Consider the following 26,439-nt stretch of genomic DNA (forward strand, 5'->3'; position numbering starts at 1 on the left):
CAGCCCCTCCCCACTGCACTCCACCCCACAAGATGCCTCTTTTTAAGCTGCTGTGTAATGTTTCCAGACCACCTCAGTGAGAAGGGCAGGCTCCTGGGCACTTTAATCGAGGAGACGGCTTCGGCAGAGGAGGACGCCCAGCTCTCCTCCCCATCCCCAGGCAGGCTGTGCCTTTGAGGGCTGCAGCAGCAGGACAGATCCAGGACCCAGTCCTGCCCTTACACCCAGCCTGGCGGGATCACAGGGCTCACTAAAGTGACAGCAGACTCAGGAATGTTAAACCTGGACACATCATTTGCAAGACGCTAAAGCGAGATGAGAACCCAGCCCTGCACAGCAGCGAGCGCTGCCGGGCTCCATCAGCCGAGGCGGGAGCGGTGCTCCTTACAGCGGCGCAGCGGGATGCAGCCCGGCCGGGCGGGACGGGCTCGGCTGGAGCTCCGCTGTACGAAGCGCTGTTTCCGCCGCACCCCGCCTGCACCTTTCCTGTACCCCCGCAGGAAGCAGCCCCGGCCGGGACCGCGTCTTGGGGCCCCGAGCGTGGCGGGACGCGCCCCGACGGCTGCCGGGCCACCGAGAGCCCGCGGAGCGCACAACCACGCGCGGAGGGAGCCCTGCCAAAGGGAGCGGGTGCCAAACCTGAATTACCAGCCCAGAGCGTGGCTGTGGATCCCGGGAGCTCCTGTGATTTGCGGCAGGTTTTTCAGGTCCCCGCCTGTCAAATACACACGCAGATACTTAAGCAGTCAACCAAGGACCTGCGGGGTTCTTGTTTTACACACTTCTGGTCCCTGCCAGCTCCAGGTAAGCACAGGCTTTGAGCTGGGGGTGCTGGGGGGGGTTGCAGTTGGGGATGGGGGGCATGGAGGGAGGAGCTCCCCTGGGAGTACTGATGCTGAGGAGGTCGGAGCTGCACCCAGCAGGGTAGGAAGGCTCATGCCCGGGGCAGGCAGAAGGGCACCCAGGCAGCAGAGACCCCAGGCAGGGGCCACCACGGCATCCTGCCTCTGCTGCAGCAGCTGCTGTGCTCCTGTTTGCTTTGTTCTTATCCGATATTATCTTCTAAAAGACTGGACGGGTAGTTTACAGGATGCATGACAGGTGTTTTTTCCTTATTTATGGCAGGGCCCGATTTATTTTTAAAGCCTCTGTCCCACCTTATCCTGTGCGCCATACTGGCTGATGTTATCCACAGCCACCCCACAGCAGGAGGATGAGCAAAGCTCAGGACAGGACACGGCTCTGCAGCAGAGCAAGGGAGGGTAAGAGGGTTCGTTTGCATTGAGAACTGTTACTTTGATCCCTGCAGTGGCAGGAAATAGCTGCAAGCTAAAACCAGATGCAGATGCCTCCAGTCGCATCCCAGCCCTGACAGTGAGAGCACTGGGAAAGGGGTCAAGAAGCCCAGCAGAGGCTATGGAGGACTGTCAGCTTGGCAGAGCTACTGCTCAGAGAGATTTCTAGGGGCTTTGGGTGCAGTAAATCGTTAGAAAGCTGCACAGCCAGCCAGCTATTGTGACTACTGTTCAAAAAAGCAAAGCTGAACAAACAGAGATCACGTCTTTTCTGGAAAAGTGGCAGATTTCTGCCAGGATAGTAAATGCTGACTGCACTAGCAGCGCTGGACAAGCATGCTGGGAGACAGAAAGATGTCCTTGCCCATTTCAGGCCAGAGCTAGGAGTCCTGCTAGTAACCCCAGGGTGTTTCTGGGGAGCTGGGTGCAACCACAGGACATGGGCAGAGTACTATATATTTATTATAAGACTTTCTCTTGCTGCAACTTGTGTCCATCAGCTATTACCTTTTGTCTGCTCACTCCAAAATGGCCCTGGAGGTGCATTTTAATGCCCTATCAGCCACACTAAGAGCACCAGGTGCTGTCATGTACATGGCAATGCTGGCTGGAGCTGCCCACAGCCCAAGCAGCTGCTGATCCACTTGCAAGCTTCTACTCTCACATTGTTCTACCTAAAACCATGGCAGTCAGAGCCAAGTGTGAATTCCCCAGGGGTCTTTAGCTTGACACTTAGGACAGAGCAGGTGTGGTGGTTTCCCTGTGACAGTGCATCTGGCATTGTCATTTCTGCCTGGGTGAGTAAACCCCAGCTGAATGACAATTGCAGCCCCACAGCCCTTCTGAATGGCTAACTTTCCTTGCACTGAAAAAGCCTTTTTTTTTTTTTTTTAATATTGTCAAAAATTTAGGAGGAAAAAAGCAGTAGGAAGTGGTGCTTTTCAGCAGCTAAGCGAAACAGCTGTGAGTCTCCATATTTCTGCCAGGCTTAAAGAAAAGAAATGTGAGACAATCACCTTTCCTGTACAGGAAGAGATGTTGGACAGCCTGAAGCCCAGCTGCATGCCTGGGCTTCAACAAGGCTACATTTAAGTAGTGGGCAGGTGATTAGTGGTCTCAATAGGGTCAGTCTGGCCATTTAGGCACTCCTGCTGCCCTCGAGTCATGTAATATACCCCCAAATTTAGCATCCAGGAGGTGCGAAGTGCTAGAGGCCATATGCTGCACAGGAGTCACATGGCTCCTGAAAGCCTTCAGGACATAGAGGAGTGATGTGGGGAGACCTGCAAAGCCCTCCAGGAGCCCCAGGGTTTTTTGCCTTTTCCTGAAACCCATCTCCCAACCTTGAGAGGTTAAAACTGTACTCCTTCCAGAGCAGGGGTAGAGGGGGCACAAAGGAAAGCCATCAGGCATCACATCCCACATGCTGGGGCACCCTGAGCTGCCAACAGGTAGAAGATACTGTGTCCTGTGGGGAACCACCTCAGGAACCTGGAGATAATCAGAAGCAGAAATAGCTGTGCAGGTGAAACATGAAAGGTGAAGCATGTGTTCCCTATGCAAATCCATGCACTCACATCAACGCACATTAATGGGGCAGGCTGCAAACAATGATTTATGAGCTGCCAAGGCATGTTGCTGCTGGTGGCCTGGGCTAGATGATCTGGAGGTGATGAGGATCCCTTTGTGGCTGGGCTTTTTATGGGAAGGGCAGGTGGCTCAGTTGTGTGCTGAAAAAAGAAGAGGCAGGACTTATGGCCTGAGCTTGGCCTCATCTGCATTTTGACCTCATGGAGAGCTTGGCAGCCACGGTGCTGGAGAGCAGCACCTCAAGTCCAGGGGACCTCCTTCTACCCCTGCATCTTTTCCAGAGGTCTACAAACATCTAAGGTAGGTAAGCAGCATTCAGCAGACTCCTACTACCTCACATGAATGAGGAACTGAATTATGATGCCCCCTTCCTATATGGATGCTTCTGAACTGAGCTGACCCCAGGAAACGTAGGCAGCTGCAACACACCACAGACAAGGCCAGCTTGGCTTGCAGTACCTGGGGTTAAAGATGGTCTTTCCTCAGTCCACCCAGGGCTGGTGGGTCATACTGTCTGTACTGTCTACCAGCACTCCATCATGCTCAGGGGTGCTCCAATGTTACACAACCCCTGTGTTACAATCGGTATTTACCAAGTGACTCAAGCAGAGTGGGCTGTTTCACAACCAGCCCTGGTCTATTTATAAGCCCCTACTCAAATACCAAAGGATTCTTTTATTAGTCAAAGCACTTTCTGCAGAGGAGGCTCAGGGGGATCTTTGCTTTATGAGGTAAAGTTCAAAGAAGAGGCTCTCTCCAGCCTCTCACTGCGCCTGGCTCTTCGTAAGCTGCAAGACAGTTTTGAAACTGAGCTCCATCCTAGCAGTTCTGTCAGCAAGAGAAAGCCCTGGGGCATTCAGTACCCCAGGGTACCTAGAGGTGAGTTACCAGTCAACCAAGAAAGCAGTTGGGTTTAAACCTATGCAGTAGGAGTGCAGCATGATGGATGTTCCAGGATTATACCCCAGAGCCAACGGGAAGGAAAAGCTGGACTGCAATGTGGAGGCAGGGCAGCTCTGCAGCAGATGGCCCACAGGAGTCCCAAGAAGGGCCAAGGGCTCCTGGCAGCACTGAAGAACCAGCAACACCAACCAGCCAACCTGACAAGAGATGGGCCAGGCAACTGGGACAGCAGGAGAGTAGATCAAGAAAGGCTACATTTTGCAACCAGCTCCTCCCCTGCCAATACCCCACAGCCTGGTTTCAAAAACACCACAGTGATTCAGCATCAAGGGACTTGTGCATGCCGTGTGGGGGCAGTGCCTTGCGTTTTAGCTGACTGAATTAGCAAGCTTGACCCTCTGCCATGTGAAAGCAAACCTGAAGCCCAGCAGAAAAGAGGTGTGGGACTTAGCCAAGATGCATTTGCTTTGCTTGTTCTTTTGGGCCAAATCTTCCAGAGACTATGCAAAGCACAAGTGGGACAAGTGTTACTCTGGAGGAAAATGTGGGCTTCTTGGTGCTGCCTTTGGTGGGAGCACCTTAGGACTGACCACAGTCAGAGGCAGCAAGTGCTTGAACAACAGACATACACTGGGTACAGTCCTTGAGGATTTGAACACTCATACACCAAAACCCTATCAATCAACTAACCAGTTCAGTGATGCTCAGGAACAATAGGACTAACTGTTTATGCCCACGTGTGGTAACATTAAATATTATTTAAAACAATGCAGCTCACCTTCTCATGGCCAGCATTATGTGATGTCTGGCCACACTGCTAAGAGGAGGACCAGGACACTGATCCTGAGGAGGTGAAACAGAGTGGTTTCTGGATCAAAGACCATGATCCCAGAAGATCTCGTATGCTCTGTTTTATCATTCCTTTGCACAAACTTGCCTGATCACTGGGAAGCAGGGAAAAAAAAAAAAAAAGACAAACCAACAACTCACTAGGTTAGATGTCAGGTATTGTCCCTTCACCCAGAGGATACATAATGTTTTTTAACTAATGTCTTTAAATTAACCCCCGGAACATGCCCATTGCTGTGACATCACTCCTAAGTGACGCCCAGGCCTAAATAGGGCTGTAAACAGGAATCGTTCCCATGGGAGTCACACTGGCTATAAATACAGCACCAGGGGAGTGCTGAGCAGCCTGCAGCTTCCTGCCAGCTGAGGATGGTGAGAGAGCTCAGCGCTGGGCATTGCTGCCGTGTGGTTGCTGCAGTGAGGAAATGAGACAGGAGTTGCTGGGAGGCTGGTGCCCCCAGCTGAGCTCCCTGGCATGCCTTTGGGAAGGGAGTTGAGCCCTGCTGCAGCCAGAGGCCACAGCTGGGGCCAGGGGGGAGGTTGATGGGGATACGGATAGCAAATCTGGGGCTCAGCAAGTGTGGCCCCACTGGCCACTCCCAGCTTGAGCAATGACACCAGCCCCTCTCCGCAGCGCCTGGCCCCATAGCCCTGCCCCAGGAGGAGATGGCCATGGAAAAGCCAGTGATTCCCACTGAGGAGCAGCTGGAGATCCTGGAATACCACTTCTGCAAGGTGAATAAGCATCCTGACCCCACCACACTGTGCCTCATCGCTGCTGAGACGGGGCTCTCCGAGGAGCAGACTCTGGTGAGTGTATGCCCCTCATCCTGCCCCTGGCACCAGCCCCGCTCCCCCTGCATGCCTCTGTGCCCCACATCTCCTGCCTGTCCCGGTCTATCATACACCTGTCTGTCCCCCCCTCCTGCAGGCTTCCTACAGCAGCCCCTGCCTTCTCATGCTCCCCCCACATCGCCTGCACTCCTCTGTGGCCCATGTGCTCCCTGCCTCCACTCCCTGCACGCTGCACTCTCCTCACTGCACCCACAAGTCTCCTCTGCAACCCCTAGCACACTCCTAACTGCACCCAGAGAGCTCTAATACAACACAGCACCTCCCTGTGCCCCACATCCTTCCTGCACTCCACGTTTCTGCTCCTGAATTTACAACCTGTGCATGCTGTTCTTCCAAACCATTTCTGATAGTCTTGCATGCACAAACTACTGCTGGTTCTAAGGTCTGAATAAACTACTGTCATTTTTAAAACAGACAGAGGATAGATGCAATTCCTGCAGGATGGGACATGCTCAGGCTATGCATCCTCCTGCTCAGCATCCTTAAGCCCCGATGTCAGGCAAGTCTGTCAGTCTCTCCAGGAGACATAGAGGCCTCCAAATACCCCTCCACAGAGAGAGGCTGCCACTGTCTGGGAATTCCACCAAGCCCTATGCTCCAGCTGGCTACCTGCAGGCTCCCGTGGGCTTCAGAAGTAAATGGCTTCTTCCCAGTTCCTTCAGGTGGCAGTGCAGCTCATTGGGATGTAGGTGGTTACTAGACCCACAGCAGCATTTCTAGGTGTAAAAAGAAATCCATCCAACTTGAAAGTTAGCAGCAGTTTGCAGAGAGCTGCCAAGCCTGGCTCTCCCTCAGCAGAGCCAAAGGGGTATAAAAGCTGAGCTGGCAATGTCAGCATTTAGCCTGTCCCAGGGAAAGATGCTGGAACAGCATCCATTGCACTGATAGTCCTCGGCTGGAGTGGACTGTGCTTTGGTGACAGACAGGTATCAATCACTGCCTGTTAGAGGCAGCAAGGAGGCAGTACCCCTAAAATACCTTTTTCTCCATAGAAATGGCACTCTTCCTTTTTTTTCCCTGCAGCAACTTGTAAACACAGGCCATATACGCCCAGAGCACCTTTGTAGATGTCTTGAAATCCTCCCTGACAGCTATCTTTTTCCACTAGTCTAGTGTGCTCCTAGAGATCTGGAGATGGAGGTCAAGTTAGGGACAGGATCAAGACTGGCGTGGTGAGCTGCAAAGTGCCTGCATTGCGTAGAACACAGGGAATCATTGCCCCTGACATTTGGAGTGCTTTATCATCTAGAAATAGCAGCCATTTTAATAAAAAATTCAGTAACAATGAGATGCAAAGAGGAGATTATGGTTTAGGACAGAAAGTGAAACTTTTGAGAGGAGGCTAGGCTGTCAATCATATGACTGGATGTGGTCAAAGGCAGTGTGAGTGTGAGAGGTACTTGTAGAGAGCATTGTGGTATCATTATGGACCATAATAGCTTCAAAAATAACCATGAACAAATATAGCAACAAAATGAACTGCAACAAAAGGAATCACAGGCACATTGCCAAACAAAAGGCTGAGCTGTGCTTCCGGCACATGAGTAATATTTCTTTTCTTTCTTTTCTTCTTAGGTAGTGTAGCTTTAACCAAATACATTTTATCTAATATTTTAAATTGTGGCTGCCTTAAAGTGGCATCAGCAGCTCTTGGAATAGGCTTCCAGATGCTAAGTTACAACAGACATAGTGCTAAGTGCTGCTAACATAGATGTGCATATTGTGTTAAAACTAAGACATTTTTAAAACAATTTTAAAAATATATTTGTTCTTAAATTTGTTGTAGAGCCAATGTGCTGTACCTCTCATGCTTTCTGAAACAGATGAGCTTTCAATTCCTGTCAGTTTTGAACTTGCAAATGATTCAGTCATTTAAACAGACACCATCCAGCTCCTCAGCCAATCTCTCCTACTCTGCAAGAAAAGCATGGGCTCACAGCAATAAAAAAAAAGACTCACCCATGCTGTCAAGGTCTGAAGTGAGCTACAGAAATGAGTTTGAAGGAGGTGCACATGTAGGTTATAAGACTGTTTGGTCAGGAGTGACTATCCTGCCTGCCTGTACTGCCTGGGAACAGCACCTTGCTACAAGGCAGCAGCACCATGAGTTCCCCTCACCTCGTCCCACATACTGACATCTGCACCTTTAGAAAAGTTATTTGGAGGCTTCGCTCAGCCCAGTGCACTCAGTCTCTGCCTTGTTCTTTCTCTCCAGAAATGGTTCAAGCAGCGCCTGGCGGAGTGGAGGAAGTCTGAAGGGCTGCCCTCAGAAAGCGGGTCTGTCAGGGACTAGAGGATGCTGCTCCAATCCCCTTGCCTCTTATAAAGGATGGTGAAGCTCTTCGGAGTGGGTTTCCTTGGGGTTCTTCTGTTGCAATAGGTTTTGTGATACAAAGTAATACTCTGCTATTTAACATAAATCTTATTTAACATGTACATAAGCAGAAAAACCCCACTATACATATATATATATATACACACACACACACGTGTGTGTATACAACTTTTCATAGCTGATAACCTGTCTTGTGATTCCAACCCACTAACAGCAGCTGCACAAGAAAAGGCAATTTCATGCCGTTGTCCCAGGCTTGCAGAAATTTTGCCATGATATATGTTCAGATATAGAAGGAAGAAATAAAGATTCCTTTTCCTTACAATCCCCAGAGGCAAAATATGTGTGTGAGCTTTAAGGTGCAGATCATCCAGAGAGCAGGGCATCTGTAAAAACAGGCGTGTTGTTCAAGTGACCTGGTTTGGCTCAACGTGCCTGAATCAGCTCTGGATACTGCAAACCAAGTGCCTACACCATAATCAGACCAAGCCAAGCACCCCCTGAATGCCTTTTTTACCTTTATGTTAAAGGTCACCAAAGAGAAAGAACTCATGGGTTGTTTTGGGTTTTTTCCCAGTGCAGTAATAAAACCCCAACATTTATTAATGAGAGGAGCTGTGCTGTCCTGCTTGTGCTCCCTGCCCCCATGACAGGAGGCAGACTCCTTCCTCTGGAAGGGCAATATTTCTCCCAGGCAGCCACAGTGGGCACAGTGGGTTTTCTCTTTGCCACAGGGACAGCCATGGCTGCCTCATCTCCTAGGGCACCTGTGGGTCCATGCATGGCAGCCCACACAACCCCACACACCTCCTAATTCCCAAAGTGGCAGAGGCTGGTGGTGCTGGGGTTCCCCCACAGTATGGGGGTTTTAGAGGGAGACCCCACTCTCCTCCTGGCCATTCTCAAGCCTGAGGAATGCAGTTGCACTGGGACTCTTGCATGAAGTCCAAACTCTCGTCCATCCTGGCACAGGACAATGCCTAGTCTAAAAATAACCACTACCATTTCCCAGTGACCTTACCTTGTTCAAAAGGCTTCAAAAGTCCTCTGCTTAGTGGATTACTGAATCAATTAATGGATCCTCTGATTAATCGCCTTCTGGTTTGCAGTCACCTGGCTCTACTCCTTTGGAAGGAGAATCAGCTTAACAAAGGGAAGATTAAAATATATTGGCTCTGAAACTGCCATATGCTTTCATTTGTGGCTTTTGTCCCTTACTGGTGAGCATCTCTCTTGCCTCAGTATCTCCAGCCTGTCGCTAGTGGTTGGGCAGCCAGTGCAAAACACACTGACCCTGTAGAAAGCAGATAAAAGCATTCTCCCCTTATGTCATGCCCTGCACAGGCTGTGTTGTTCCCCTGCAATCTAGCTGCCAAACTGATTCACCCACAGACCTGACTGGAGCTCAGAATGTGGTCTGCAGACTCTGGCATCAATACTTGTTTTCTGCTTAGTCTTTGCAACTTGCCTTCTCTCTTACACTAAGGGGAACTCTGCTTTTTTGAGTTAGGCTCCAAAAATCCCAATGCACAACTCCTATTTTGCCCAGGGTCACACAACTGAGTATCTGAACCACACAGCTTTAACCCACCTACGTAACTGGATCTGCCTGTTCTCCAGGCATTTGAGAAAACAGGCCCCAAATTCAAGCCAACTCAACATACATTGTAGCCTTTTGTATTTCTACTTCTGTCACAAGCATAAAACTTTTGCGTGTCAGTAAGAAGACCTTCTTACTGACACTCTAAAGTTTTGCTAAAGTTTTGCTAAAACTTTAGCAAAAAAATTTTAAACCCAAATTCAGGAGTTGTGTTACATCAACTTACTGCGTGCTTTTGAGTTTAGTTTGCCACACTTCCCTGCATGAAAGGACAGTTCCTGTGCTGCCTTCCCCCAGCAGTTATTTCAGTACTTCTTAAACTATTACAGCAAAACAATCAAGAGAGAAACTCCAGACATAACTCATCCTAGGGAGAGAGTCTTCCCACATTAAGTTGAATTCTGTAATTTTCCCTGATGACTATTCTTAAGGAATGATGATTTTATTTTAACTCCCAGAAAGTGTTCCTGCTGAGTATTGCCTCTGTGCTGTGTTCAAAGAGATTTTCCAGCCACAGCACAGCCCAGAGAGAGTGATGTTCCAAGGGGTGATGTGGGCAGATGGCAGGAGCATTTCTGAAGGAGCTTAGCGCTGAATTGGTTGAGCTAGTTTTTCAATCCTTGGAGTACAAACTGCCTTCAGAGCTCTCTCTTTCACTCTGAACGCATCTGGGTCAAGTGCAGTCAAGCCCATACGAGGTCTGGAGGAGAGAAGGTAGGGATAGTCAGTCCTGACTGGAGCAAGGCCAGCTGTCAGCTGCCTGTGAGCTCCCACACCTCCACCTAAGCCTGCCCTTCCCTGTCAAGGGAGGACAAAAGGCATCACACCTCCAATGCTGTCATCAGGGGAGGAGTATCTCTCACAGCCACTACAGCCAGGCATTCCCTCATCCTCTGTGAAACATCCTCCCCCAGCACTTCTGCAGACTGGGCTGAGGTCAGCTGCAACATGCTGGGCAACATGAGTGTATTACACTCTGCCCTTTGCCAGTTGGTTGCTTTTTATAGTTGGAATTAATAACAAGTCTCAACCAGTAATTCTGCTGGAATTAAAGAGTTCCTGTTTCTTCTCTTTTGACTCTCCTACCTCAAAAGGGCTTTTTAAACCGCCATCCATGTAGCATTAACTCATCCAAACATATATAACCCAGCCATTTTGGAAGTGGAAGAGCACTTCCTAATCTTGGCCTAATCTCTCTGGCCAAACACGAATGAACAAGGTGCCAAGAGCCACACAAAATGGGCTGGCAGCTGATCGTTTCCCCGTGACAGGGAAGCAGTACCTACCTTGAGCAAGGCTCAGCCAGCTTCAAAGTTCTGTCTGTAGCCACTGCGCGCTTGGCAGCCTTTGTCACAGGCCACTCAGGATCCCGTGGGGGCGTGAACTTAGGGTGGAGTTGTTTGGGCTTCGACAGCTCAATGGTCCGAGGGCTTGCAATTACCTTCCGAGATGACCTGGAAACCTGTGGAAGAATGGGGAGGAAGGTCTTTAGAGATGCTCCTGGCATTCAAGGGTGCTCAGCCTGCAACCAATTCAGTGTTACCAGGTTCACAGGCTTGACCACAAACAGATGGGACACAATAATATCTTCAGCTGTGTTTGGCACCAGGCAAACTGTAGAAGAAGAAATCACTGCCTCGTCAGTCCCACAACCTGCCCTTCAGCCTCCTATTACTCACAGCCCTTTGTCCAACCCACCCCCAGCACTGGAGATCTCAGTTAGGCACTTGTCCATCTCTCCCCATGCCTACAAGTGCAGGTTAGGCACAGCTCTGCCGTTCTCTGGGGATATGTGCTGGGAGTCAGTTCATGCTCTGAATGGAGCACAAGTCCTGCTTTCCAGCTCAGGAAGCAGCTATGCCAGGCTCATGGAGAGCAGCACATCCAGGGCTGACATGAAGAGAGCCACAAGCGACTGAGCACCTGTGCCCTCTCCTCTGCCTGAAGTCCATGTAGGGTCCCGGGTGATGCTGCCTTACCGTAGACATGACAATACCAGGCTTGGTGTGCGTAGAGCAGCAGGTCATCTCCCTGATCAAGGGCTCTGCGAGTTTCTGGACCCGCGCCGATGCATTGGCCGAGACTGCTAAGCTGGAAACCTCTGTTGGCACCTGCATGGATCCAGAATGGGGGAGGGACGTGCAGACACAGAGCTTGTACGGCAGCCCACAGGGACGTGCTCCCTCTCCACAAGGATGAGCGTCCCAGCACCCTTCTTCTGCATACATGGTCACTCTCAATTTTCCAGAATCCATTTTTTATTCCCCACCTGAACTATTAAGTCATTTTGGTGCTATATGGATTCCCCAGCTGTTGCCCACTCAGAGCCAGGAGGGGAATGCCTGTAATGAGAGCCTATGTAGCCAGGTAAAAGTACAGAGAAATTCCTTCCATATTTTTTATATTCATCTTCCTGGCCAAATCAAGTAACTTCCCTGCTAAGGAGAGACATTCAGATTTCAGGATAAATTTGCTTCTAGGGTTAACTACATTCCTACAGGAAATGTGATTACTTCTCCAGCAGGGGACTTCTTCCAAAATTTTTCACAGGGTTACTGTTGCCCAGTCCTGCTCCAGCCCAGCCTCCCATTTCCCAGCCCCAGAGGCTGCATCCAGAAAACCTAGCCTTTGCCATGGAAATGAGTGTAATCTGAGATTGCTCCAAGCCCTTTCACCCCTGCCGAAGCAATGACCCACCTAAAAGGAACAAGCTCAGAAATATAAATTAGGCTTCTGGCAAAATGTAGTTAAAATACACGTAGTAGTTGCAATCTCATGCCCCCTGTGTACTCAGATAGGAGCACAGCTGCCCAACTACAAACATGACTACTCCCTAAGAGCTAAACATGCCATTTCCATCAGGTTTCTCCACTTTCCCAGGCTGCTTTATCAGAGGATGCAGCCCAGATGTCTCCCCTGGCTCTCCTGCTATACTAGGCTGCTCCAACCTGGCTGGTTTTTGTCTCCCAGCAGGATATTTGCAAAGACAACATTCTTCTCTGAAAAGGCAGTTTCCTGCAGTGCCATAAACTGCAGCAGAACCAGGCAGCTTCTCCCCTCCACACACTGGGCACATCCAGGGGTGGGATACAGGACAGTTTGCTGCATCCCTGTACCCTCCAAATCTCACTCTACCTCCTCCTCACCTCTCTGGGTGGCATGAAGTCTGGGTGCAGCCTCTTCGGCTGGGCAAGCTGCAGTATCCGCTTGGAGGCATTATAGTTCTGTGCAGCCAGGGACACAGGCCACTCCGGGGTCTCACGGGATCTGGAAGCAGAGAGTCATGGCACTGCCAGTCACAGATGTTCTCCAATCTGGCAGCAGCTGGGTTGTCTAAGCCTCACATTTGCTGCAGTAGAAGGCAGCTTTGTCTTGTGGCCATTTCCAGTGTAGAACTCATCCCATGAGAGAATCCAGAAGTTCTAATCCCAGCAGAGACCCTGCTCTGCATTTTTGCCCTCTGTTTACCCATCCTCTGTTCCTGCATTTATTAGATACCACTGATGCTACAGGACCCAAGGCTCTACCTATAGCACCCTCTAGGCTTTCTAGCCTCTCACCTTTGTTCCAGGTAAGCAGGGAGGTATTTTTTAGGTTCAGATAACCTCAGCAGCCGTTCAGAAGGGTAGCCATACTTCGCTAGCAGGGGATTCCCACCAATTACTGGTCTGCAACTGTACAGAAAGAAAGATTTTGAAGAGCAGCACAGAAGAGTTAGCAAAAGGCAACTGACAGAGAACATGATCCTTGCAGATGGTAACCTAAGTCTGGTTAAACATCCATGCCCGCTGCATGTACAAAATTTGGCACTGGTGCTCATGGAAAAGCCATGAACAAACAGGCATTTACACCTGAGATTTCCTCACTTTAAATGCTGTTGGCATCTGAAGAGTCCTCTTTTAAGCACTCTCAGTGCACTGCTTTCAAAATCTAGGCTTTTCCTGAACCATATAAAGAAGCTGCCCCACAACATCTGGCAGCATTTATGTTGGTCAGCTTTGCCAATTTAGAAACCTCTTTGTTACAATGGCTTGACAGCACCTTGTGCCCTTGTAGCTCCTTTCATCTTGGTGTCTCCTCTAGTGCCTTGTTCATCCAGCTTTCAAACAAGCATAACTGTTGGAATATGCCTGTCATCGCCAGGGAAGAAGGAAGAAGAGGTAAGAAGACAGGCAGGAAGTGCTGTTGTATGGACACCTTTAGCAAGAGACAGTAGCTCTCAGGAGGATGAGAGCTCATAATTGGTGATAGTGGCAGAGGGGAGAAAACTACAGACATGCATGTCTTGACATTCCTCCAGGCAGAGGAAAGCTAGGAGTGCAACACAGTTTCATCTCCATTCTCATTGCTAGGACTTCTCACAGACTAGAAACCACCACTTTGACTCCAAAAGAGCTTCATCTCTTCCAACAGAGCTACAAATGACTTGCTTCAAGTAATGCAGCACCACTGTCATTTATACTTTTTACATCAATTTTCATTCCAATTCCAAAACATGATCTAGGTTTTACACCATGAAGTGACAGAAGAGGTTTAACTCAAGGCAAGAGACCTGGTTTCCTTCCATCACCAGAACACTGAAAGATTTCTCTGTTCCTAACCTTACCTTAAAGATTTAGGTCAGACTCCCAGAGGATGCAGGGGTTCATTAACTGTGTCCAGGTGCCTGGCTGGGCTGCATCAGCCCCAATGGGACACGGAACACGCTAGGGACAGTTCCTCTCTACTCACATTCCATCAAGAAATGCATGCATGCACATGATGTCTACTTCAAACCAAAGCAGAGCTGTTGGATGGGTATTTTTGTTACAGCAGAGGAACATGCTCCCTTGTGCTTGGAGACTGAGATCAAGACAAGCTTCTAGGGCAGCTGATGGGAACCCAGAGCTCTAATCAGACCAGCAACTATATGTTGCAGAAATCCTTTTCACAGCCGGGAAGTGGGTATGAGGAGGTAAAAGGACACCAAAATTTAGCACTCCACAGTTCCTCCCCATTTTGGAAGTCAGGTACTCAGGGTGACTATGCATCCATAGCACTTTCTTCTCTGCTCCAGACAGCCCCTGTTCCAAGCACAAAACAGCTGGTGAGTTTCAGTGCCAGCTCTATTCTGGCGCTATCTTCGGGGCAGCCTTTTCAAGAGAGGAGATGGCATCTCCCCTTTCCCTGGGAGCCAGTACAGCCCCCTAGAGAATATGCTCTGAGCTGCCTCTTTCCCTAGGATGTGCAACCACGTCACTGACCTGCGCCCATACTTGGTAAAATCTTTCTTGGGCTTGCACAGATACAAAGTCCTTGCAGATGGTCGAGCTGTCATAGCACCAGGTGAGAGGGTCCATATCGTCTCTTGGTTTCCCCATACAAGCCTAGTATGAACAGCAAGGTAGTCAAATTTTAGTAACAGGCACAAGTGTGAAATGTTTTTGCTGGGGCTATCCTTCCCTGCCCAGGATGGAACACACACACACACATCCCCACACCCACCCTATGGCTCCCCACACCTGCAAAGTGCCACTAGCATCCCCTGAGCATTCTCCTTCTGTGGCTCTGAATTTCCCAACACTCTCCTGCTGGTTGTTGTCAACTAAAAGGAAAAAAGTCTTAAAGTGATAGGTTTTAGTTACCAGTGGATGTGCAGAGAGGGTAATTTCATTACATCTCTGAAACCCCTGGAGGAGTTTCATCACTTCATTTCTTTTGCCTCACCATTACCACCTAACTATACCACAGGTATGACAGTGAAAATAGTAACAACTTTACAGTCAGGGTGTGCCATGGAAAGTGGGTGAGGTTTTACAGCAAGTTAGTGGTTACTCTTCTGTGCCCAGGGCAAATTTGGAGTTGCTCATCCCTCACTGAGAGGCCATGGTGGGAGAGGGTACCGGATAGTTGGGACAGGGAATAGCAGGGCAATGGGTTTGTGGAGCCTTTTTCGAGACCCATACAGAAAATGGAGAAGAGATGTTTTGAAGACACTGTTGCCCTGGCTTGTCAAGCTGTAGTTTGATCACATCACATCACACAGACAGCGACTCCATTCCTAAAGCTGGGCTGTAACCCCCAGGACAGAGCAGCCTGGCTCTCATGGTCCAGTCAACTTGCACCACACACCATCCTACCCCACAACATCTCAGCTGGGCAGCTCAGATCAGATGGGGCAACAAAGGCAACTCTCGGGTCAAGCCCAGATTTCTGACTGAGAACTTGAAAGAACAAACTGAAGGGAGCCCTTCAGGTACGGAACATCTCAGTCTGCTTTTCTAGGGACAGAGGGGGAAGGAGTAGCAAGACAACGGCCATAGGTTTGCTTTGGTTGAGCCCTGCCAGTCCCCAGCCCTTGAGCAAGTGCTGTTTGAACACCTACTTACGTGGGACTGCTGGCTTGGCAAAATAGTGGTTTGGGGTCTGCAAGTACCTCTATCCTGCCAAAATTGCAGAAAAGGACAAACAGGCCATTAACCATACAGTTGAACCAACAAAGCATAAAGAAGCTACTGCTGTACTCAAAGCCATACAAACACTCTCAAAGCCCTGTGCTTTTGCCTCCAGTCCCTTGAGAGAGCGTGTTTAAGGACCTCTCTCTTCAAGTACTTTCCACCCATTTAATCTGGCAAACTCACCAGCCCATTAATTTTTGTGTTTTCTCTTGGCGTGCAGAGACACAAATTTGCAATTCTGTCTCTACTGATGGCTAGGAGAGTGGGAAGGAACTTTTCTGGTCAATAACATACCATAAAACAGCTACAAGAAGGATGATCTCCGAGCCTATGGGAGCCCAGATGAACAAACACCAGTTATCACGTTATGGTTTACTAAAAGGCACCATGGGGACAGCACTGTGTTTCCACATGGTTTTAGGAGCACATTTTATTTCAGTCCATTTAGCACAGAGGTCCTGGATGCTGTATAGACACAGGAACATACATGGTCTCTGCCCTAGGAACAGCTCTGAAAATGTTTTTACTGAATTTCCAACAGACCAAAACCTTTCATGAAGATCAGGTATAATTTCTGAGGCCTGAAGTCCCAGTGACTGGGAAGTGCCTGAACTTTATGAGTCTTGGTACAGAGAGGAGAACAAGATAATCCAGTGCCACAAGTGTGTTACACAACTCCTTGATGTCACAGACCAAGCCCATACCCACTCACTGGGGCTACAGCTGCCTACCCACAGCCAGCTGGTGAACAACCACACTGTGCAGGCAGCTGTGGAAGCGCTCCACCATGGAAAAAACACAGAAGGTGGAAGCCTGAGGCATTGCTTCCCTGCTTCATACCACCTGGCAATGCAGCAGCATGACCCTAGAGAAGAGCAAGGACACCAGCAGAGAGAGATACTTGCCAACAGAAAACAATCTGTGCTGTGGGGACACACCTGTGGTTTCTCTGATGGGGCTAATACTGCTAGTAAGATGCCAAGCCCTGGCAAATGTTTGTCAGGGAGCTCAGCACCAGAGAGATCCCTGAAATGGCAGGCTGCTGTTACAGCATCGTCACTGCACGAGATTCCTGTCACGCCTAACTTGGGCCACAGAGCTGCAAACACAGCTCCTGCTGAGATCCCACAGAGGCAGCTGCCTGTAGGACTTTGGCCCCCTGCCACCAGTTCAAGACAGGACACGGTCAGGAAGGCAGACGTCATTTCAGGAGCCAAAACCCAGTTTAAGCTCTTTAGTGCCAAGCAGGTCCCCAGAGGTTTTTCCTTGCAAAGGTGCAAGGGGGTGAAGGATTAGCACACAGAGGCTGCCCCCCAGCCTAGCTGTGTTGCAGAGCTGGCACTATCTCTGCAAGCAGGCTCATTGCTGCTCCTCAGCTGCTGGCACAGATCCAGCACACAGCCACAGCCAAATCTAGCACAACATAGTGTACATGGCCCTAGTGCCCCACACTGCTGTGCAAAGCTTGCATCATGATCCAGCCAAGGAATGAGGCACACATACATTCAGATCACGTCTCTCAACTCACTTGGCAATCTTTTTCTGTTCTTTTTCCAATTACAAAAAAAAAAGGTTATTTATCGTGGCAAAAGCACTAGACAGACAGGCGTCCTCAATCAGGATGTACCTTCAGCAGCTCTGCAGCTTGAAGGGGTTAAACCACCTCACTGACAAGACAGCCCTGGTGGAGCCTTTGTTGTTTGGGCCTGCTCATGCTTCCCAGCAAGGCCTTGCTTCAGCCACACACAGAAACACCTCCCTTCCACTGTGTGAGCATTCACACACTCACTGCTTAAGGGAGATCAGCCCCTTTTGAGATCAATTCCTTGTAAAGCAAAGAGTCACAGCTTCCATTTTGAAGGGGCAGGATGGTCGGATGTTTCTCATAAGGTGAGGTAAGGGCAAAACCGGACATAATTTCCTCTCAAGTGTTTATCACGGTGTCATCCGATACACTGACTCACTGCTTGCTGTAACTCCCCGACTGAGCCCTCTCAAGAGACATGGGGCATTGGCCTGAACACCCAGCCAGGAGGGGAGGGCTTCTTACCTGCTGCGTGGGTATACACACATGCAAGGTGTGAAAGCTGACACTGCAAAGACAAGAACAGGTGAATTAAAAGCTTGATAACACCTAGAGTCTGGGCTGCCTGCTCTTTAGCATGCAATAATCATATGGCAGATGAAGTTAGTGCATCTCCTCAGGACAGTTGCTCAGCAGATGTTTGTACTGCTTTTGCCTGGTACCTTCCTCTCCAGTGGTTGCTCCTCACGGGGGGATGCTGGCAGCCCCAAGGCTGCAGGATAGAGCACCCCAAGCACCAGCGGTCACCAGCCTGCAGGCTCCCACCTGACCCTATAGCCACCCCTTGTGACTGCCTTCAGCAGCTTACGGGGGAGGTTTTCAGAGCCTCGGGGAAATAGCAGCTGTATTAAACTGGGACCAGGTGCCAGGATAAAACAACCGGGGAGTGGGGGACACGGGATGACAGGAAAACCAGCGACGTGGCGACACGTGCAGCCACACGCCCTGACGGCAGCGATGGCCATGAAACGGGGCCGGCATCCCGCAGTCCCCCCGCTGCGGTCGAGGCCTGCCGGCGCCAGCCTGCCCGCCGCGCCCGGGAGCCCTCCCTGCCCGAGCCCACCGCGGCCGGCGGGGCCGGGGCTCGGCGGACGGGCCGGCCCCGCCCGCGGGTCCCGGTGCCGCCGGGGCCCCACGCACCGTGCAGGCCGCACGCCCCGCGCAGGCCCCCGGCCGCCGCCATGGCCGGCCCCGCCCCGCCCAACGGCTCCCCCGCCCCGCCCGGCCGGCCGGGCACACAGGCCGGGCCCCGCGCACCGCCCCGGGCTCTGCCCACCGGTGACAGGAGCCCTGTCATGCTGGCCGTCCCAGAGACCCCTCGGGAGCCTCCCGCACCCGAACATCTTGTTCCCCAGCTGGAAGAGAAGAGAGCAGCCCGGACCCGTGGTTAGGGTGGAATTTTCTGCTTTATGCATCTGTTACAAAGGACAAAACCATAAAAGCCTCGTACAATAGACGCGGGTGCGAACCAGGTCCTTTACGGGACTGCTCCTGGGTCATGTCCTTTGAGTATAATTGGGAGGACACTGGGAAAGTGACACTCCTCAGCAGCTTGTCACCTTCCTCACCTGCTGTGCTAACAGAAACCACCGTCAAGAAACAACAGGGTTTTCACAAATAAGACTACTTGCTCGAGGACATCTCGGACTAAGTTTAAATAAGCTGTCCAACCCGATGGACAAGTCTCCCACCTTTGCTGCCAATTTAACTTAAAAGCATCCAGTCACTACCTCTAATTACACCATTTTGGTTTTTTGCCTGTAGGCAAAGAAACACTTTAATATATTACTGCTTTCATTTTCTTGTTCTTACCCAGTAAAGAAGCAGTAACCAACCCAATTTCCAGAGATTACCTACTTGCTACTCCCATAACAACTGAGTCCCACTCAACAAGAAAACTGTCACTGTCAAAAACACTAGTTGCAGCACTTAAATTTCCGACACTGTCAAGAAGTGAGGTCTCATTTTTAACAGAACACCACTGTTAAAAGAGTTCTGTAAAATCTGTGAAGTAAACATATTTCACTTTAACCTGAGACATCAAGCCATGTTAAATTCACTGGATGCAACTTTCTTCTAGGGAAGTCAGTGCTTGATTCCCACCTGATGTGAAGTTATCTAGCCCATCTAAGCTATATTTTCCCTTAAATCTGCTGCCTGAGAGACAGACTATTTTTCTCCTACAAATATGCTAAAAATAGACTACTTCTCAAATGTATTTTCAAACCACTACAAATTAAGATTTTCTTACCAACTAGGTATCACTTTCAGAGGAATTCCACACCCACCAGGAAAGCATATCTGCTAATTTCAGCTGCCACACAGCAAACTGACCATATGCTAACACCTGCACTCCCTCAGCTACAAACACCATGTTGTAAGAAAAGAGCTGTCACTGTGTTTCCAAAACCAGCTGCCCTATCAGCTCCTTGGCATCCTGCATGCTGGAGGAGATCTCAGAGCCATCTTCTGCCACATGGGTACCAATCAAGAACATCTTCCTCTCGTCCCCAATATCAGACAGAGCCAGAGCATCGTGAATATCAGTGATGCAATATGCACCTTCGAGGTCCTGTTACACAAAAATAAAACAACCCTGTTAGTTGCAAGAAGTGGTGGCACCATTCCTACTTTGAGCCACTGCTTTTGTCCAGGAGGGAAAGAGTCTCAAAGGCTCTGGGGCACCATTCTTATGTACCTTTTATGAGACCATTCCCCATGTCCTAAAATGCCTTGGGGAAAAGAGTTAATTTCTAACCTAATTTCTTCCTGAAGAAATATGGCTACAGTTGTTTCTATTTCTACACTAATTCCACTGTTTTGGATGTCTATGTAAGCCCACCTGCACAAAGCACACAAAAGCACTGATGGCCCAAGACCCCAAGTGCCCAGCAAAGAGTTACAAGAACAGGGCAAATATACAACAGTCATGTCCTGCCTGCCTTCTCAGCCACCCGTGTTTCTGATGCATTTGAGTCTGATGAAGCCCCAGCCTGCACTTGTGTTCAAGAGTAACAGAAATGACTACTAGTAATGGGCCTCAGTTACTAGAAATTTAGGAGATAACAATGTAGAGCAAACTGAGCATGCAACCTTGATAAAAGAGAATCTGTAATTAAAACCCTTGGGCTCTTCTGTCATCTGATTGTACCAGAGGTCCAATTCTTTTCCAGGTACAGCACCAATCACTGAGACTTCCACAAAGATCTTAGGAGGAAGCACTGCCTTGTGAGGAAAGCTGCTCTTTCTCTCAGATTTCAGAAGCAGCCTTAGGAGCAACCAACCAGAGAGTCTGAAGGCAAACAACAGTGCTTCACTCTTTAGCTGCTCCTAGGTGAAATGGTACTTCTAGGCAGATACTCAGAACAGAAACCTAACTCCAGATCTAACTGTGGTCTTCCCTGAAGCTCCCAAACCTTGCAACTGTGCAGCAGTTTCCACCCACAGCTCTGATTGCATCTTTACCAAGCACAGGATTTGCAAGATGCAGATCCAAAACAACCTCAGATTATTTTGTTTTGTGGTCAACAGGTGTGTCAGAAAGACTCCCAGCCATGTGCCCTCCTTAAAGGCACGAAGCCTCTTTTGAAAGGTTTTGTTGCTGTTTCCAAAGTTGCTGCCAGCCCAAGCTGTGGCAGCAGCAGGGAACTCTTACCTGCTTGTTGGCCAGAACTACCACAGGCAGGGTGGAGTTGTTCTGGATTAGCTGATGGAGCAGCTGTTTTGCCATAGGCAGTCGGGCATGATCAGCCGAGTCCACGACATAGACCAGCAACAGCACTTTGGGCAAGTACATCTTCCAGTATGAGCGCAGAGATTCACTGCCCCCGACTGGAAGAGAGGACAGCAGCACAGGATTCACCAAGTAATTCAAGCAGCACTGCTCTCAGAGGTGCAGACCGCAAGCCCTGGGCTGAAAACCCTAGGTATTTGGATTACCAAAACCTCAAAGTATTTGAGCTACTGTATATGAGACTGAAAACAGCTTTATTTTCTTTATTTTCCCCAGTCAGGTCCCATGAAGGCATATGTGTGTGCTCTGGGAGGAAAAAAATGTTTCCATTTTAAGCTTTTATTTTGAGAGGATTCTGGGTTCAGTTTCTTTGCAGTTGCTTTCTGCCTTGTTGGTTCTTGCTCTCAAGCAAGTAAGGAGAGTAGAAAACGGTTCAGTGTCCATAAACACCAAATGTCCCCATATAGGCTATGTCCAAATGCCTATCTCATTTTAGAACAAAGCAGGTGTACAATTTCCAAAGGAGAAATTTAGCTCTGAGGTGTGGAGGGCTCTCATTGTATTTGTATGACACTAAGAACTAGCTCAAAACTCTCACAGTTTTGTCAATAACCAAAGGTGCTTAAGGAAGAGACAAAAATCAAGTCCCAGCAGACTCTTTAGGCAACCCTTTGAAGTAATCTTGGCACAGCATGCATTTCTCCATGAGCTCTTCTCTGCTGGATACAGAGGAAAGCTGTTCACCTTCAAAACTAGGTCTTAAAATAATTCTCTGGTAAAACTATAGGCAGCAAGTTGTTTGAGATTGTTGCTTCCATCTGAGGACAAAGAATTCAGTAGTTTGCGGAGTTTAATAGCAGAAGGAATAAGTCATCAGTATATTAAGTATTTCAGATTTGTTTTCAGGTCTCTAGGTCATCTTCAGGCACATTGCAGGACCACTAACTCAAAGTGTACTGAAGTGCTCAATAGGCATATGCAAGTCTCTCAAAAGCAGCAAGTTTACAAAGCAATATATCTGGAGTTCCCTATCACAGGAGCTCTTTTCAAAATTGTCTGACTATACAGCCATCTTTTATTGCCCTCTTTGACTGTTCTGTGTCAAAATGATTTTGCTTTCGTTCAAGTCAAGAGGGTTCAGTAGTTTGAAGAATATGGAAAGGGAAGTAACATTTCCCACTAGAGCATTCCTGCCTCTTCAAGTGGCACAATGTACCTGGAAGTCGAACTGCAAGTCTGCCACTGTGGAAGGGAGCCAAAGGGCTGTGACTGACATGTAATGTTTGGGACAGAAGCCCGATTCTGTACTGTGATACTGCAGGGGTTCAGCACTGCTCCCTTTATTAAGTGTATTCATGCACAGCATAACCCAGGAGTCAGCAACCTCACATAGAACATTTTTTTCCCCCAAACTTGTAGGAACTCAGCAGAAGGCAGGAGCTCCTACCACCTGCAGAGGACAAGATACCATCCAGTTATCTGTATGCTGGTACAAAGAAGAACAGTTTTCCACCTATCTAAGCCAGCAAAATAAAACCCCTTATGTTTGCTGATCACCTCGTGCCGTGCGATCAGAGCACAGGCTGCTAACCCCTGGACTAGGCAATGGTACAGACTGGATAAGTAACCAGATTAGAGAGCCATGCACGGATTTACCTGGCTGAAACTGGCCTGAGACATTGCATTTCCCATGGGTCAGATCGCAGCCATCACATCTCAGGCACTACCAACCTGGACCAGAGAGGGAAGGACGACTCAGAAACAACAGGTTCTGCTGTAGTGTGTGCAGTGCTGGGCCCAGACCATCCCCAGAGAGGAGAAGAGACACTGTGGGTTTCTTTAGGCTCAGACAGGCAAAGGACATCCCAATAGGAGACACCCTCTTACATACCAGGCGAGGGGCACAGACTACAAGCATCTCTCTAAAGATGATTTCCCCAAACCCCTGCAGAGACTCCTATGGCAGTAAGACTGGGAATGAAACTTTGTCTAAGCAGCCTCATCCCCAAACCCCAAAAACTTACCAGGGAACAGTACAACTCCTTTAGACCTGCTAAAGGTACAGAGGCATCTATGGGCTAGCTGCCAACTGAGCCAGTTGAGCACTGGTACAACACAGTGCAGAAACAGCAAGAATCAATGAGCTTGCTCATTTGCCACAGAAGGCAGGCATTGATGAGGCTGATGTCAGCCTCTCTGTACCAGGGAGTGACCTGACCCCAGGGCCTCCACCTTTCCCATCAGCTAGCTGCACCTCAAACAGCTGTGATGCACCAAAGGCATCACAGGAGGTGCCCTCTGCAGGCACAGACAATACTCAAAAATCAGAGCAAACAACAGTACAGAAATTTTAACAAAATGCTACAGATAGTCAAAAGACTGTTTAAAGTCCAGAAAATACCACTTATGAGGCTTTTGAACAGAAAGGATACAAAGTTTTTCTCTTCCCCTTCTCTTCTTTCACTTACTATTTATTCCTCTGTAACTCTTGCCCTTTGCCAGGCATGAGCACCAAGGAGAAGCAGTACAAGAGCTATGGACCACAACACAGGGCTTACCGGGGAAACCTCTGCTGGTTTCACCCAATCGGGCTTATTACCCATCTCTCTCTGGCAGTAGAATTCCCAGGATGTCAGGGCTGAATGAAAACTGATCTCTAACACCATTGTGTCTTCTCCTTCAAAGAGACTGAGTAGGAAAGCAGAATCCTCAGGAAGAAAATAATCACAGCTTCACATTATCGAAGCAGGCATGTGGGGACGTTGAGCTATTAAAATATGTGCCTGATCCCTACGGCACAAGGCAGGAACTTATTTTATGTTCAATACTAAAACAGATTCACTCACTCTCCAGAAACTCCATCTGGGACTCTTCGGTGTTGATGCAGATGGCATTGAAGCCCTCGGTGGGAGCCACGCTGCGCTTGACGTGGTTAGTTGCCAGGGAGTGGAGAATGCTAGTCTTCCCAGCCCCATCCAGGCCCAGCACCAGGATCTGCTTACCGTGTCCTTTACCCTGCAAAGCGAGGGGCAGCACACTTACCCGGGCAGCCGGGGCGAGAGCAAAGCTTAGCAGGGCTGGGGGAAAGAAGGGGACTGAACAAGGGGCCTGGAGGGCACAGCAAACGCCCCTTCGCGGTGAAGAAGCCGAAGATGCCCGGGGGGCTCCTGCGCCACAAGCGCACGGCCGCAGCGATGGGGGATCCCCGGGACACCAGCCGGCCCCGGGCACCGCGGGGCAGGAAAGCGGGGAGAGCGGCCCGGCCCGGCCCGGCCCCCGTCGCGCCTCGGGGCGCCGCCGGGGCCGAGGTCGCGGTGGTCCGAGACGGGCGGGGCGGCGCTGTCACGCCGAGAGGCCCCGGGCGGCCCGGCGGGCGTTCCCCGACCCCGCGGCCTCGCCCGCCGCCCCGCCGCGGCCCCGGTACCTGATCGGCGGCGGCAGCGGCGGCTGCAGAGGGTGCGGGCAGCGAGACGGCGCTCCGCCGGCGGGCCCAGGCCCGGAGGACCACGATCGTGCCGCCCGTCAGGGCCAGCGCCGCCCCACAGAGCGCGGCGGCCCGCAGGCGGGAGTCCATCGCCGCTCCGGCCGCGGGCACCGCTCCGGCCGCGGGCAGCGGACACCGCGCACCCCGCACCGCGCACGGAGAGCGCCCCCCGCAGCCCCGAACGCGGCTCCCGCCGCCAGCCGGGCTCCCCGTGCCAGGCTGGGAACTCGCGAGTGGCGGTGAAACGGAGAACGAGCCCTGCCGCTGGCCGGTTCTCGCCGGTACAGGAAGGCCGCGGTTTCCGCACACCTGCTGCTGCACCCCCCGCTCCCACCCCCGCGGGATTTGTTCCCAGCTTGTTCTGCCTGCGCGCCCAGCTCCGGCGCAGCAGTCAGGACACTGTCCAGGTACCCGGGACAGGGCTCCAGCAGTGTCACGAGTCAGCCTTTCCATCAGGCCAGAGCTAGGTTTCACCAGAGAAGACGCCTAAAGAACAGAGCTGCGTTCTCCTCCAAACATGGGATTGCTGCAGGACAGTGGTCTCTCTCCTTTAGTCATCAGTTGCTGTCTAAGTGGAGGCACATCGCCCAGGGAAGCGTGAAAAATGCATATTTTACTATTGGCTTTTCGCAAATATTAGGATGAATATTATATATGTTGGAAAGTTATGCTGTATTAATTTTCTCAAGTAGTGTGTTAAATATAGTTTTAGGTTATAACATAATGTTAAAATAGAAACTATGTATGTGGGATATTTTTTTAAAGAAAGGAATGAGGTACTCGCACCAGATAGCGGCCACAGGACACCTAAATCTTTCAGAGAAAGAGGATTTATTGCTCCATTATCAGAAGGAACTAACTTCTTCCCACCTCGCTCAGCCTTAAAGACGCCGTTAGGATTAAGAAGCTGATGCTGACCAGACAGAATCCTTTGTTTGAATGGAATTTATGCAGCATGTATGAGGTGTATGAATATGCAACAGGCTGTTGCTTTTAAGGGTTAATCCTCTGTTAACGTATGGCCTTTTTCGGGCTTATTTTGCCCAGAAAAGGTATCTGGACTGTCCATAACTCTTTGTTCTTATTGTCTCGTATTGTCTCAATTGTTCAAATTTCTATTACTCTAATTATATTGCTATTTTTATAACCATTTTATTACTATTAAACTTTTAAAATTTTAAAAACAAGTGATTGGCATTTCTCACAGAAGTAATTCAAAACAACACTCTTTGTTCAGCACTCAGTTGGCAGAAAGTGCCTGCCAGCCCTTCATACAACTGGTTTCTTTCCCTATGCTATGTTCTTTTATCTCTTTCCGACAACACACTTTCAGCCCCCTTCTCAGATACTCCCACTGTACAGGCAAGGTAAAAAAATAATGGATTTTGCATAGGAGATTTTTACTGCCAAGAGACTCGGGAGTTGTTTTTTTCTTAAGCTATAGTAACATGTGCCTTAGTCCCTACCTTTTAAGGCCTTTGCTTTAAATTCTTTCAGAGACAGAAGCTTTTGCCTTTTGGGCTGACATCTGACAACCCTCTCCAAGGCACATTTCTACCCACTGACAGTTCAGTGTCTGGAAAAATGTTTTGGCTACATTCAGATCAAACCAGAATTTTCAAGACCTGTGTTGAGAGATAGTAGTTTAGCATGAATGAGTTTTCAGCAGAATGAGATACATAGTTATAATTCTGTATGATTTAGTGTGCTGTTTGCTTAACTTTACTTGCTCAGGATGAGTAGCTGGATTTGCTGAAGCCTCAGGCTGCAAAC

General features: G+C 49.6%; 3 protein-coding genes across 5 annotated transcripts; 1 reads left to right on the forward strand and 2 right to left on the reverse strand.

Annotated features, from left to right (window-relative positions):
- The first annotated feature begins 477 nt into the window (after positions 1-477).
- HOPX (HOP homeobox) lies at positions 478-8,438 on the forward strand. Of its 2 annotated transcripts, none has more exons than XM_038135822.1 (3): positions 478-804; positions 5,272-5,447; positions 7,708-8,438. In XM_038135822.1, exons 2-3 carry the CDS (start codon positions 5,304-5,306, stop codon positions 7,783-7,785), a joined length of 222 nt encoding a protein of 73 aa, XP_037991750.1. In that variant the 5' UTR covers positions 478-804; positions 5,272-5,303; the 3' UTR covers positions 7,786-8,438. The 2 variants fall into 2 exon arrangements, with proteins under 2 accessions (XP_037991750.1, XP_037991749.1); XM_038135821.1 differs by lacking the exon at positions 478-804 and adding an exon at positions 4,918-5,009.
- A 715-nt stretch (positions 8,439-9,153) lies between these two features.
- THEGL (theg spermatid protein like) lies at positions 9,154-18,913 on the reverse strand. Of its 2 annotated transcripts, none has more exons than XM_038135818.1 (9): positions 18,785-18,913; positions 17,915-17,957; positions 15,796-15,849; positions 14,671-14,793; positions 12,988-13,101; positions 12,574-12,694; positions 11,407-11,538; positions 10,714-10,889; positions 9,154-10,127 (listed from the first exon to the last, which is right to left on the reverse strand). In XM_038135818.1, the coding sequence occupies exons 2-9, from the start codon at positions 17,935-17,937 to the stop codon at positions 10,013-10,015; spliced, it is 858 nt and encodes a 285-aa protein (XP_037991746.1). In that variant the 5' UTR covers positions 17,938-17,957; positions 18,785-18,913; the 3' UTR covers positions 9,154-10,012. The 2 variants fall into 2 exon arrangements, with proteins under 2 accessions (XP_037991746.1, XP_037991745.1); XM_038135817.1 differs by lacking the exon at positions 18,785-18,913 and adding an exon at positions 18,590-18,655.
- ARL9 (ADP ribosylation factor like GTPase 9) lies at positions 18,837-25,106 on the reverse strand. The gene is made up of 4 exons (XM_038135816.1): positions 24,607-25,106; positions 24,029-24,197; positions 21,105-21,280; positions 18,837-20,021 (listed from the first exon to the last, which is right to left on the reverse strand). Exons 1-4 carry the CDS (start codon positions 24,754-24,756, stop codon positions 19,842-19,844), a joined length of 675 nt encoding a protein of 224 aa, XP_037991744.1. The 5' UTR covers positions 24,757-25,106; the 3' UTR covers positions 18,837-19,841.
- Between the last annotated feature and the right edge of the window lie 1,333 nt (positions 25,107-26,439).

The sequence above is a fragment of the Motacilla alba genome, chromosome 4, assembly GCF_015832195.1.
Source record: "Motacilla alba alba isolate MOTALB_02 chromosome 4, Motacilla_alba_V1.0_pri, whole genome shotgun sequence".
In the NCBI taxonomy this organism is placed as follows: Eukaryota; Metazoa; Chordata; class Aves; order Passeriformes; family Motacillidae; genus Motacilla; species Motacilla alba.